Here is a 13,353-nt window from a genome sequence, read left to right on the forward strand (position 1 = left end):
CTACAACAACAGATCGTCGATAAAAGAGACATTCAGTAAACCTTTATCCGCATTGTCAGAGTTAAGCGATCATTTTAGTGTCATTGTGCTGTAGCGGCTAGGGGTATTTAGTCTCAAAAGGCTCAAATACTTGACGAGGTTTGCATAGGGGCCTGGGGCCTGGACAGTCCGCGCTGATAATGTCGTTCATGCCATAATACTCCAGCACTTGTAAAAAAAAAAATATGTGTCCCAATAACGACGCATTTTTGTACACCAAACATCATTGCGATTTAATGTTTAGGCAAATGCACAAAATCTAGCTTGTGTGTCTGACTGTCCAGGCTATCTTTCAGCTTTCTTTGCCCTGTTTACATTTTAACTAGCGGACAATCAACTCTAATTGTGTTGCTACTGTAATACCTTTGATCTGCAATGAGCCGACGTTGGCAAAAGCTTTATGTTGGTCCACTGGCGCCAGTGCTCACCGGGGTATCGAAGACGTGTTAATACTAAACCATTACAACGGTATTGTACGTGCTTTTGTTTTCCATTTGAGAGTCGAGGGATGAGGAAGGGGATGGCTCTTAGAAAGGAAGAGTGACATGATTATAAAAACTTAATTTTGGGGTTAACTGGGCACATTTAGATGTTTTTCAGTTCGTTGTCTTGTCTATTTCAAAAGAAAAAAAAAATGATCAGGTCAATCAGACCTGTCAATGTAGGCTATTGCAACATTGGGTTTCTCATTAGGCCTATCTGCATTGGAGTTAGGCAAATTTGTGGGCTCAACATATTTTCAAATAGAGACTTTGTTGCTGAGTTTAGAAAGTTGGTTTGTTCGTCTGTTCTTCATTGTCGCGTGAATAACATGCTTGGACAAATGATCATAGACTTTGCCATGGGATGGGCTCATTAATTAAATCCCAATGTATTTGGTATTCTTTATTGAAGCAGCGGGGCAAACTAGTCCCACTGTATTCGAAACTTGAAAGCGGTCTCCACCTCTGTCTGCGATACAGCTGTTTTCAGTAGTGTTACATTTTCATTCTGGGCAGGCAAATGTATGAGATCAACTGGTTCTCACAGACTTGGTGGCGCCAGGCTTTCACACACTCACAGGATATGTAAAGACTTCAATAACGACCCATTAGCCCTAATCATTGGGAATCGATCAGGCGTTAACGCGTCTTTGTTGATGCAAATTTGGGAGAGGGCTGGGCATATAAATACTGACCCTCAAGACCTTCTCACAGCACTCTGACCCTGAGTGCATAGACTACTGCTCGTTGACCAAGACACGGGAATAGTTGTGTAGAATTTAGGCACGATCAATAAACAGTAACAGCACGAAGATGGTTAAAATACTTTCCGTCGACTGGATGGCACAGAGCTATCTCAGGAGTGAACCAAACAATGCCTTGCAACCAATGGAAAATATGCCAACCCAGGGTAGACCTCATGTGCCCTGTATGGTCCAGCCACGGCAGCCTACCTCCTACAACAAGGTCTACCTACAGCCAAAGCCAAACTCGACAAAAATGGCTTTTACTGAGAAGAGTAATCCAAATTTTAGCCTGGAGTCCTCTGTACATCAGACAATGTGTTCCTCACCAACTCGTAAGTACAGACTAATGCAAATAAACCAACATGACTTTTTCCACAGTAATATAGCCTACCGTATTTAACTGTAAACAACATGACACAATTCTATGCAGTTAACTAACATACATCTACTTTCGATTGCAGTGACAGAAAACAATGGATACTCATCTGGGTATGAGAGTGAAGCAGCTTCTTCAGAATGTCCCTCTCTTGAGGATGGCAGCGACGGAGAACGGAATGGGGCCCAACGCCGTCTGCGAACTAAGTTTACCCCAGAGCAGATTCATAAATTGGAAAAGATATTCAACAAGCATAAATACCTGGATGCTGGGGAGCGCATCAAAACCGCACTGAAGCTCAACCTCTCTGAAACTCAGGTACGGGCCGCTCTATCTATCAAATCTGTAAAAGCATTAACTTATGATTTAACCATGTATTGAAATGGGTTTGCCTTTTGGAAATGTGGAACTACTTGCATTGGAGCATAGCTGGCATAGCACACGTACTGTAACAAGGCAGGTAGCATAGTATATAACATGGACAGATGGACAGGAATCATTGTGACAATACGGAATGGATGAACTGGGGAGTGCAGTTCGAGTACCATGCCAGAACTAGCTATACCAATGCTAATGCAATCGTCATTCATTTTGTTCAAATCATTCCATTTTAATTGTGGTCGTGTTGTTGACACTGATTCTCAACGTTTTTACATTTTGTGTTACAGGTGAGAACTTGGTTTCAAAACAGGAGGATGAAGCTGAAACGTGAGGTCCAGGATTTGCGCGCTGATTACCTTACTCCCACGCTGTCTCCGATGGTGTTTCCACGCACAAGCCCTTTTCAGAACCATGGCTTCGCTGGACAGCAACTTCCATATTCTGCCACAGCAAATCACACATTATACCACTCCATGGTGCCACACATGCCGATGCCACATATGTTTTCGCACCAGCTACAGGCAATGATGTCCAATCCTCATTACTTCTGAAACTGCTCGAAAGACAGAACTATCGACCAAAACACTTAAAATGTAGAGAATAAGTGCAATCTTCTTGTATAAATGTGATGTGTAAAATATATAGGCCTATATTTTTGTGCAAATATGTACAGGGACAAATGTTTATTTTATGATTCAATAAAAAGCTTTCTATCATAATCTTGGATTTTTTTCAATGGTGGCCTTATCCTTTTGTATTGCAGTGAAATTGACTTATTGTCAGTTTGAGATAAAGGTGTTTATAGGTAATTGAATATTGATAGGCTGATAACAGGGGATATACAGAGGATTATATAGGCTATATGCCTGCATCTTCATAGTCCTTCTGTCCATAAAATGGGATCAGACATTGAAGAAAAGGTTGTCAGTGGGTTATGGCAATCATTCTAATTGTATATCAGATACACTTAGGGTTAGGGTCGTTTTGGGTTAAGGATCGTACGTAAACCGCATAGGCCTCCTGTGGTAATTTAATCATTTAAGTCCGGCCAGTGAACCCAAACATAAAGGAAGACATACGTTGAGTGGTAACATATTTGGATGCAATTCAATTTTCAACCACAAATATAGACCTACATCGTCATAACAGAAACGATCATTTGTTCAGGAATCTTTCGTATCAAATAGATATGGGATATTTGTAGTGTATACGCAGACGGATCATTGGGCTAGAATTTGACGGCGACATTGCCCTAATGTCAACGGCTGGCAGTCTCGTGCTGTGCTTTCATATGCGCGTCAACTAATTCTGTTTGTCCCAGTGGCGGCACTTCAAACGAAAGCTAACGGGGAGATCATGGTCAACAATTAGTCCCAATTAAACCTGTCACTGATGTGTTTACATCTACCATTGGAGCCCCCGGGACTGGCTCCAGAAAGTCTGGGGTATTGTGTGTCTGAGACCACCGGTTTTAGGTTTGAAGTTAGACCTGGGGTGATCCTGGGTCTGTGAATCTGGAATTAGATTGCTGAGCCCTAGTGCCTTGACGTCCAGTCCCTTGTATACGCACAACAAATCAGTCTAGGATCAATCCATGCATATCAAGAGCCAGTTAAGTTTTCCCTTGCAGGCATACTTACATGATAGGCCTAGATAATGTAAGAACTGAGAAAAGTGTCACGTTTAAGATTAAACTTGTACACGTTTTCTTCTTTTGTCTGTAAATATTACATTATGTTTGGTTTCAAGCCTTGATTTTCAATGATTCTTTGGGTGTCAGTCGCTTGGGAAACACGGCCATAGAAATGCAAGTCAATAAAGATCAAACAGGATTCTCACTTTCCATTGATGCCTGCTGACTGTGGTCACACCCACTGTCTGTGACAACTGGTCGCGTGAGGCCTCATCAGCTGCTGCAGACGAACGCTCTTCTGCCTCCAAAAACCAACTTCTTAGCGATTATGATAAAGACAATGGGCAAGCTGACTAGGAGATACATTCACACCGGAGATTACATTTTGTTTTTGCTAATAACTCAAAATTCACGAGGAGGTTCTCTCATCATCAATTTGTTGAAGTGATTATGACCGTATTCACAGATAGGTATAGTCATTCAATCCCATTGATTGCAAATGATTCAACACCTTTCCAGACATCCAAACACAAAGCCTTGAAACATTCCATTCCGAGTTTTGATTTATTCCCTGCAGATATAGGCTACTATGCTACTGTAGGCATATGTCCTCGATTGTTCTACTCAGACTTGTCGGCGCCTGGACACATCAACCAAGCACAGAACGTGTGAAACACCACGATTGCAACAGCTATTATCTTTAATTAGGACGACAATCAAGTGTCTATGGTTCCGTTGAGAGGCATTTGCATATGCCAATAAAGGGCTATGTCTCTTATATAAACAAAAGCCTCGAAAGCCCCAAGTCTCGAAAACTCAGATATATCATGGCGAAGAACTTCTCCGTGCAATGGCTGTCTCAAAGTTTTTACACAAAGCCAACGGAACTTAATGACGTTGAGGATAAAATTCATAGTCCAAGATCTCAGAAACAATCAGAAGGTTTTAAACAAAATCGTTCAGAGTCGAGGCTTCATATTGAATTAGAAGAACTAACAAGCGAATCAAGAAATTATTTCACATCAATATCACCAAACAGTAGGTTATGTAGCTATATTTATCCATTCGAACAACTGAAAGAATTATGTTGTTGATTAACTGTTGAACTTGTTTAACCAATAACGTTTTATATTTGCAGATACATTTGGCTATACTTCAGGTTATGAGAGTGAGGTGGCGGATGACAACGAGGGCGAGGCTGCGCTCAGTCGGCGGATGAGAACCAAGTTCACATGTGACCAGATCTACAGACTAGAAAAAAACTTCAATACGCACAAATACCTGGGCTCCACGCAGAGAAGAAAAATAGCTGATAAACTGGGTCTTTCTGAAAGTCAGGTAAGGTCAGCTAGCAGTTATCTGTTTTGGCCTGTTTAACGTAATATATTGTTGTTTTGACCGAACTATTATGTCATTTTTTACACATCTTGTATAGGTGAAGACCTGGTTTCAGAACAGAAGGATGAAGTTAAAGCGCGAGGTACAACAGGATGTGAACTCGGATTTTGTTGTGCAAACCTCCATGCTGCCACTGCTGGCCTATGCTTCCGCTCCAACATTTCAGCACTACATTGCGGCTGGACAGCACCCCACCTATGACCAGACATTAGAGTTCCACCCACCCCCGCGACTCCCGGCCCTCTTACCACGACTCCCCATCCAAAACGTATACCAGCAACCTCTCCATCCACTGATGCTGACTTATTATTTGTAGATATTTTATATATGGACTATGTTCAATATTTCTATTCGTGTTTAATGGATTCATTGTAGAAATCTAGTATCTAGGTTTGTATTCACCTTTGCACCAGTGTTGTATAGCCTATACGTACTATTTATTTTAAAAGTATGACTTCATATATATAGCCTATATATAATCATGTAGCCTACCTTTATGCAACCTTCTTAAGAATGCATTTATTACAAATAAAACATCATTTTAATACTCATTACATTGTAATTTATAGTGATTTTCCTTCAGTAGCCCCACTGTAATGCCTAGTTTGATTATAGCGACTACGAATCAAACACAAGGTCCAGTGAGACGCGTAGTTTATTAAATCATGTGTCCATGATTTTCTGTTGTCATTTTACTTTAATCAGAAGTCTGTTATAAAGTTTAATCAAACCAAATGCCTGAGATAGGCTACGTTTGAGACTTTTCACACAATAGTCCTGTGTATTATTTGTTTTATGCGTGATCCACAATTTTTTTTAATGTAAGCTAAAACATTTTAGCAAACATACGAACTTTTTTTGAACTGCCTCAAAGAGAATTGGAAGGAGAGTAGGGCTTTGGATTTAGCCAACATTTTCTAAGTATTTAAACAAATCTACTGTACAACATAAAGTTCTCTAGTAATGATGTAGTCTATGTTTGATATTAATGTCAGTTACGCAAATACTCTGGGTTGGTGTCCTGTAATATCTTTGAATCTTCTTTTGTATCTCAGAGTAAGTACAAGATCATTGAGATACATTTAGCTCCATTGTCTCTAAATAGTCTATTCGCACTGCTCTCAAGGCAAAGAGGCGAGCGGCGCCCTGAAGTCTGCCCTAGGTGTCTATTGCCTCACGTTAAGTCGTTAGTTGATATCAGCTAAATAGGTGGCTGATTGAGTCATTCTATCACAACGAATTATTGGGTCTTAATCTGTTAACTTTCGAAATTGAACATTCCTGTTTGAATGCAGATCTCATTGAGTGCACTTTACACTCAATGGCAGATTTCATCAACATAACTAAATCCTTTCTCATTTTAAAGTTTGGTAGAAATTGCAGATATGCCCCACTAGGAGGCACAATCTTCCATTAAGTAAATAGGAGCAATCCCATGATCATCCAACTCTTTATGGTACAATTCAACCACCCTAGGTTTGTATGGTTTCATCTAAAAAATGACGTCTCTATTGAATTGTCTCCAACTTCCCCCTAGCCCACAGTGTGATCAACTAGTGTCATAGCTTAAGCACTACTAATAGAGACATACTCTATACAAAGTGAGTGGCACTCAGGTAAGGATGTGTTAATGGCTTTGCTATTGACTGCTGCTGGTTGGAGGCTGGACACAGGTCTGGTGACTGTTTGTCCTACAATACTGTTGTCAGCACCATCTCATTATAATTTGAACATGCAGTTAACCTTGTACTGATACACACACCTTCTGAACTTTCTGCTATTTAGTCGCATAGAAAGACTGTTAAAGCTCAAAACAACCGTCATAAACTGCATGAGAAGATTGAATGTCTACTTACTGGAACTATCTTTGGAAGGAAGATTGAACATCTTCGTGCATTTCAGCACAAATATTGTGCTGAAATGATAATCTCTCAAAGAATGATGCAAACAAACCAGGGAACAGTGATACTTTCTTTGTGTATTTTAATATAGATTCATGGTGATCCAGACCAAAGGGTTCCCCCTCCACCAGGAGCAACCCACACATTACAAGACAGTCATTCAACATAAAACCATCCAAATTCATATCTTGACCTTGTACTATGAAATCGAAATGTTGAACATACATATATGGCCAACAACCAGCAGCTTGGTCCCGTCATCTGTAGGCAGAGGTTGGAATGGTGTGTTCTCCGTCTGAAGCCGTTGGCTTGGTTCCAGGTGTAAGAGGGGTGAACACGGAGAGCTGGTAGCAGGGACTGTCCTGTGGAATACCTCTGCAGCCCCATTTTCCCATGCCCTATGCCTCTTTAAAGCTAAGTCTCAAAGAGGTATATGCATAGGAAAAAGGAACAGCGAGTGCAAAGTGCCCCAGGAGTCCTCTTCTGCAGCCACCTAGGGAAGACACACAAGATGTCGCACAATATCAAACATAAAACAGTTTCAAAGAAGATCCAAAGTCAAGTTATTTCTGACACACACCCTTGCAGTTTACAACCTGTACACAGTAGTACATCGAGACTTCTCAGCAAGTAAATCTAGAACACAGACAGATGTCGTTACTCACGGAAACTGTTGAAATCAACTTTCTGTTTTGGAATTGTATTTAATATCTGCACTAGAAAGTTGGAGAGTTCTGAAGTAGAGTCCAGAAGGAAGCAGTCTTACCCTGTGAGGTGCCAGCGCCTTCTCCCTGATGCCTGCATCTCTGCCTGGACCTTTATCCCTCCCCAGGGACCTTGAAGATGTTTGAGGAAGACAAAGTAGCTGTTTTCTGTGCCTGCTCAGCATTTAGCCCACCTCCTTGGTGTCAGGCCATGGCACGTACCCTCAGGAACCTCAGAGATTTCCCAAACTAGATAGAAAGACAAAGTAATGAAGAGAAAAAACAATTCTCAGAATTTTCTGCAAGGTTGATGGCATTGGTTACAATTATTAATTCTCTACTATCTCCCAGGCAAGGCATCTATAGGAGTGGAGCGAGGAAGGAGGGAGAATGAAGAGTTTATTCGAAACGGCTGAAAACTTTTCTTATCGGTTCAGGGTCTTTGTCTCTCTCTCCCAAGAGAGAGGCCCCATGCTTTTAGCACTGAAGGTCTCCAGACAAGGACTCTCGGGGTGTGCTGAAGTGAGACACTCACACAACAACACGCGCACGCAACACACACAACGGAGACGCACACGTAAACACACACATTCACAGGCACACAGGCATTCACATGCCACTAATGTGTGCACACACACATAAAGGCACACACACACACCCACACGGCCACAAACACACTCACGCACACACATCGGGGGAGTGTTGTGCCATGTCAAGGCCAGTGCAAACCAGCCAGAGATGAAACTGTGCACTCCTCTTCTGGAGGCTCTGAGCTTGCAGCTCTCAGGGCAGCAGTCATGCATCATGGAGACTGAAAATGAGGGCCTGTCATCCATGGCCAGGTTACCCTCACTGGGCATTTCACCTTAGCAGGTCAACATTATTTATCTCTAGCCCTTGGAGTTTACAAGGACAGACTTTAAGAACAGAGCTTAAACAATGGCAAACTAGGCTATTTTGAACTTCCCTCAGTTGTGTTACATTTTGTGTGAAACGTGGTATGTGTTATTAGAGTCACCACTGGGTGGCAGCAATCTCTAGCACTGTTGAGCAAACGTGATCACACACTGGTTTATGCTCTCTGTGACCTCAGTAAAAATGGTATTTTAAGAGTTTCTTGAGTCGATCTTGTGCCTGACTTGAAAGTTGTATACGTTCTCTCTCCCTCTCTCTTTCCCTTTCTTCATCCCTTTTCACTCTCACTTTCTCTCTCCCTCTCTGTTTCTCTCTTTATCTCACTTCTTCCTTCTTTCTCATGCTCTCTCTCCCCCTCCCTCTCCCTTGCTCTGTCTCCCCTTCCTGCCTATCTCCCTGTACTGTACGTGTGCCAGAAAAGGGATTGTGAGGTCCATTCACCTTTGTTGAAACCCCTGACTCATTTCAGTCTCAGTTCTCAGGGGTGTCTTATAATTGGCTACATTTTAGCATGCTACTTTGTAAAATCTTTTTATTTTTTTGCAGAGTTTTACATTTGAGATGGAAAATGCAGTGTTAAGCAGAAATGTCTCACTACTCAGAAGTAGGCAACAAAAGCTGCTTGTTCATCTAAATAGACCTGCCATGTATCAGAAACTAGTTCTATCAGAATTTTGTCAATTCACTGAAGTTCTGTTTTGCAAAAGCGGTTTGACTATTGGGTGGAATTAACTTATACCTTAAGTTGCTACACACCATTAACAATACATATGTATCAATGATTTACTGATGTACTAATCCATTTAGGAATTTTTGTAAAAAAATTAACAACAATGTAAGATTTCTTTGAATGGAAAAATGTGTTGTGTAGCCATGGCAAATGTTTAGAAAGGAAAAAATATGTTGACTGATTTCAATGGATGTCTCAAATAGTTTGTGTAAAAGCGAGGAGGTCTTGGTCACATATTCAATATAAACTATTTCTCTTTAGAAACAAGCTATGTCAACTCCTACAGATTTACTGGAAATCAACCCAAGGCCAGATACGAGGAATGTAATCATCTGTATCAGTTCTCAGGATGTTGGTACAAAAGCGTTTTATTTAAACATCAGCACAGACACACAGAGAGACACACAGCTCTGCATAGCATGGATCTACAGACAGGAAAGCTTTCCCTCCATCTCTTCCAGTAGTTATCATGCTGTTAACTTCCCCTCCCCCTGTTTCCTGCCTTGAGTGGGAGAGTTGGGGAGGCAGACAGCTGAAAACGGTCCTCCACGGGCCCTCCATGCAGGGGCCAATCTACATCCGGCGAAGGGGGCTGACAGAATGAGGCCAGGGGGCTGTGTCTGGGCAAGAGAGGAGGGAGGTACACTTACCTTTCCCAGGGTGCCCAGGAGGGTGGGCTTCCAGTCAGATCGACACCTGGCACCTGGTGGGAGGTCTAGGAGGACACCTGCAGCACGGAGATGACAAACACTCTTCTCAATACATGAAAGCCTGCTTGGATTTGAGTGGGCGACACGTGTGTCTGTGTGAGGTAGGGGAAGACAGACAGGGAAAAAGAGAGAGAGTGAGAAAGAGAGAGAAAGGGAAGGGGACAGAGAGAGGGAAGGAGACGGAGAGAGGGAAGGAGACAGAGAGAGGGAAGGAGACAGAGAGAGGGAAGGAGATGGAGAGAGGGAAGGACACAGAGAGAGGGAAAAAGACAGAGAGAGGGAAGGAGACAGAGAGAGGGAAGGAGACAGAGAGAGGGATAGGTGGTGGAGAGTACTTGAGGTCAAAATCATATGTGAGTCCATAGCATCAGACCAGGCTTCAGTGATCCAGCTGAAATTAACAGACAAAATTGTGTAAATGACTTCTGAGTGTGGTCACATATCATTAGCCATTTGTAATGAACCGTGCTGGAACAAATTTCACATTTAGACGAATGTGTCTGTCTTTAAGGCAGTACATTTTTACTTTGTTCCTGCAGTTTCAATGTGTTCCGGAATGTGTGACCTCTCGCTATCTCACATTCAGAGGTGTTTATGAATGCACCAACACAGCTTGATACTCCCGCCCTTCCCTGCTCTTCAGCATCACCATCATTGTTCAAGCCTGCAACAGGCTTGACTGTTGACTTGACTGAACACATTATATTCAGTCAAGATCATTTTCACTCAAAGACTTAGCCGTGTGGGCAAAATCAATACATATACCAATTAAGGACTGTTCATAGTCAAGCTTTGGTTCACAGGTTACCATTGTGACCTCTGTCAGTGACTGAATTTGACAGAAACAGTTTGCCCTATATGAATGTGCCACAGTGGTTGTGTGGAGGGTTGGCCATGTATGGGGGTAAGATCACCTCCGGGTCCTCCTTAGTCTTCATGTGCTTCCTCGTCTGAAGGCGGCTTGCAGACAACAGCAGTGCCTGTCAGTCTCCCTTGAAGATGTTTTAATTTAGCCATGTCCCTCAGGCAGGGGCAGATTCTCACTTCAAAGACTGTAGGTCCCCAGGTCTCCCCAGGAGCTGCCAGATAAGGACTCTCTCTCTCTCTCTCTCTCTCTCTCTCTCTCTCTCTCTCTCTCTCTCTCTCTCTCTCTCTCTCTCTCTCTCTCTCTCTCTCTCTCTCTCTCTCTCTCTCTCTCTCTCCCTCTCTCTGGCTGTCTGTATCTGTCTCTCTTTTGTTTTCACTCTTTGTCTCCTTCTTTCTCTGTCTATTTATCAGCATGTCTCTCTCTCTCTCTACATTCATGTGCTGATGAGGTCGTCAAGATAATCCTCGAGAATGTCTTTCTCTATGATAAGCAAAACACTTTAGGCCCTAGCTGGGAGAATGAAAATACCTGGATAATTCCACATAACATCCTAATAATGATGTGCAGCCTGTGGAACAATCTTCATGTTGCCTAACAACGTAATGGTTTTTGTAACCACTTAGTCCATGTACCCATGGTCTCTTTTAGTGTTACTGTGTGTATATACGTCTTTGCACACTTAAATGTTCCTGAGGTTTGTTGACCTTGCATCCTTACCCAATCTTGCTGGCAAACAACCATCTATTGTGTTGTGTGTGAGAGATGTGCAGAGTAAATATAAAGGCCCAGGCCAAGGTATTCTGTTACTGTAAGAGCTGTCTCTGCTATTGTACCTCACAATCACACCGATGCAACCACCTCCTCTTGTTGATCTAGATTAGCTGGTTTGATCTGGGCTAATAGTGCTTTAATACTGCAATTAAAGATCAAACGGTGATTACTAAAATATTTAGTGCAGAACACATTCTGCTGCCTCGCTGCCTCGCTGCCTCGCTGCCTCGCTGCCTCGCTGCCTCGCTGCCTCGCTTCCCTCAGCCATTAGAAAAGCATGACTCAGCTGCATTGTATTTTTGTGCGTAGGGCGCACTTTGCTCCCCAATGTTTTTTTCTCTCTCGTTTTCTCTCCTCTCTCTGTGTCCTTTGATCTGTTTTCCCCTCTTTTTAAACTATTTTTCACGTTGCTACCTGTCCCAGTGCTATTGAAGTTGAAGTGTCAGAATGTACTCCATTTCAGAAGCACAGTATAAAGCCATACACTCTAGACATAAACCGAGCGGAGGGGAGATGGTTAGAAATGGAAAAACCTCTCTAGTTCCGCTGCAACCCGCTCCCCTACTGTGTATGTGGTCTGGGGAGGGGAGATGTGAAGGTCGCTGGCACTTTCTTGTTTTTTTTTCTCCCATTCCTTCACCTCACTTCCCCCTCTCTCTCTCTCTCTCTCTCTCTCTCAGTCTCTCTCTCTCTCTCTCTCTCTCTCTCTCTCTCTCTCTCTCTCTCTCTCTCTCTCTCTCTCTCTCTCTCTCTCTCTCTCTCTCTCTCTCTCCCTCCCTCCCTCCCTCCCTCCCTCCCTCCCTCCCTCCTTCTCCTTGCCTCTCCCTCCCGCAGCGAGGTGAGATCTCTTTCTCCCTGTGCTACAGCAGGGGGGGGGGCTGTAGAGATAAGGCTGACAGCTGCTGGTCCTTCTCCAGGGAACAGGGAGTTCTGGGACTCTGATACTGTCTAGTACTGCAGAGGGGATGAAGGTCGGTGACGCGGTGCCCAAGGTGCCCGAGTCGGGAATGTGTGTGTGTGCATGTGTGTTTGTGCATTTGTTGTTATGCACTTCTCAGTGAAAAAAACCTTGAAGGAACCACAAGCCCAAACAAAAAAAAATAGCACACAACAAACTGGCCCAATCAAGGCTAACCAAAACCCAGGTCAAGATGACCCTATGCAGAGAAAACACTCAAGGCCAGATCCAGCCCCCTGGTACAGAGAACTTTAGTGCTAGGTCCCTTCACCATATCCACCATGAGTCCTATAGCTGGAGGGCATCTATAATGTATCCAAATTTAGTCTTGAACCTGAGGCCCGTCCTCCCCTTTGCAAGGTTGTTGTCTGTGTTCAGTGAGGGTAATGAGCTGTCAATCACATGAGCGTGTTTGATTCACAGACAGCTCTCAGGGACCAGTGAGTTATCGCCAGACTGAAACTGAGCTGAGCTGACAGCTGAGCCTTGCATAAAAAAAATTAAGCAGCCACATTAGCATCCGCCTGGTCTGACCTCGTACCTCCTATTCGGTCTAAAGGAAAATGCTATTGGCTTTTCCTCACGCAGTTGAGAGGAAGAGGTGAGGCAGGGACAGGCTGGCAGTGGAGTGGGTGGGGGCATTCTGGAGAACACCCCCCTCTGTTGGAATGTTCCAGCATCTCCCTGACATGTCCTCTCATTATGAGGAACAGAGCTTCCTGCTTGGGGGGGCAGGTATTC

At 43.2% G+C, this 13,353-nt stretch overlaps 1 protein-coding gene across 1 annotated transcript; it reads left to right on the forward strand.

The window, feature by feature from the left end:
• The first annotated feature begins 1,334 nt into the window (after positions 1-1,334).
• LOC124473762 (homeobox protein vent1-like) lies at positions 1,335-7,453 on the forward strand. The gene is made up of 4 exons (XM_047029432.1): positions 1,335-1,599; positions 1,729-1,961; positions 2,312-2,451; positions 7,276-7,453. Exons 1-4 carry the CDS (start codon positions 1,335-1,337, stop codon positions 7,451-7,453), a joined length of 816 nt encoding a protein of 271 aa, XP_046885388.1.
• The last annotated feature ends 5,900 nt before the right edge of the window (positions 7,454-13,353 follow it).

Source organism: Hypomesus transpacificus, chromosome 11, assembly GCF_021917145.1.
Source record: "Hypomesus transpacificus isolate Combined female chromosome 11, fHypTra1, whole genome shotgun sequence".
NCBI lineage: Eukaryota > Metazoa > Chordata > Actinopteri > Osmeriformes > Osmeridae > Hypomesus > Hypomesus transpacificus.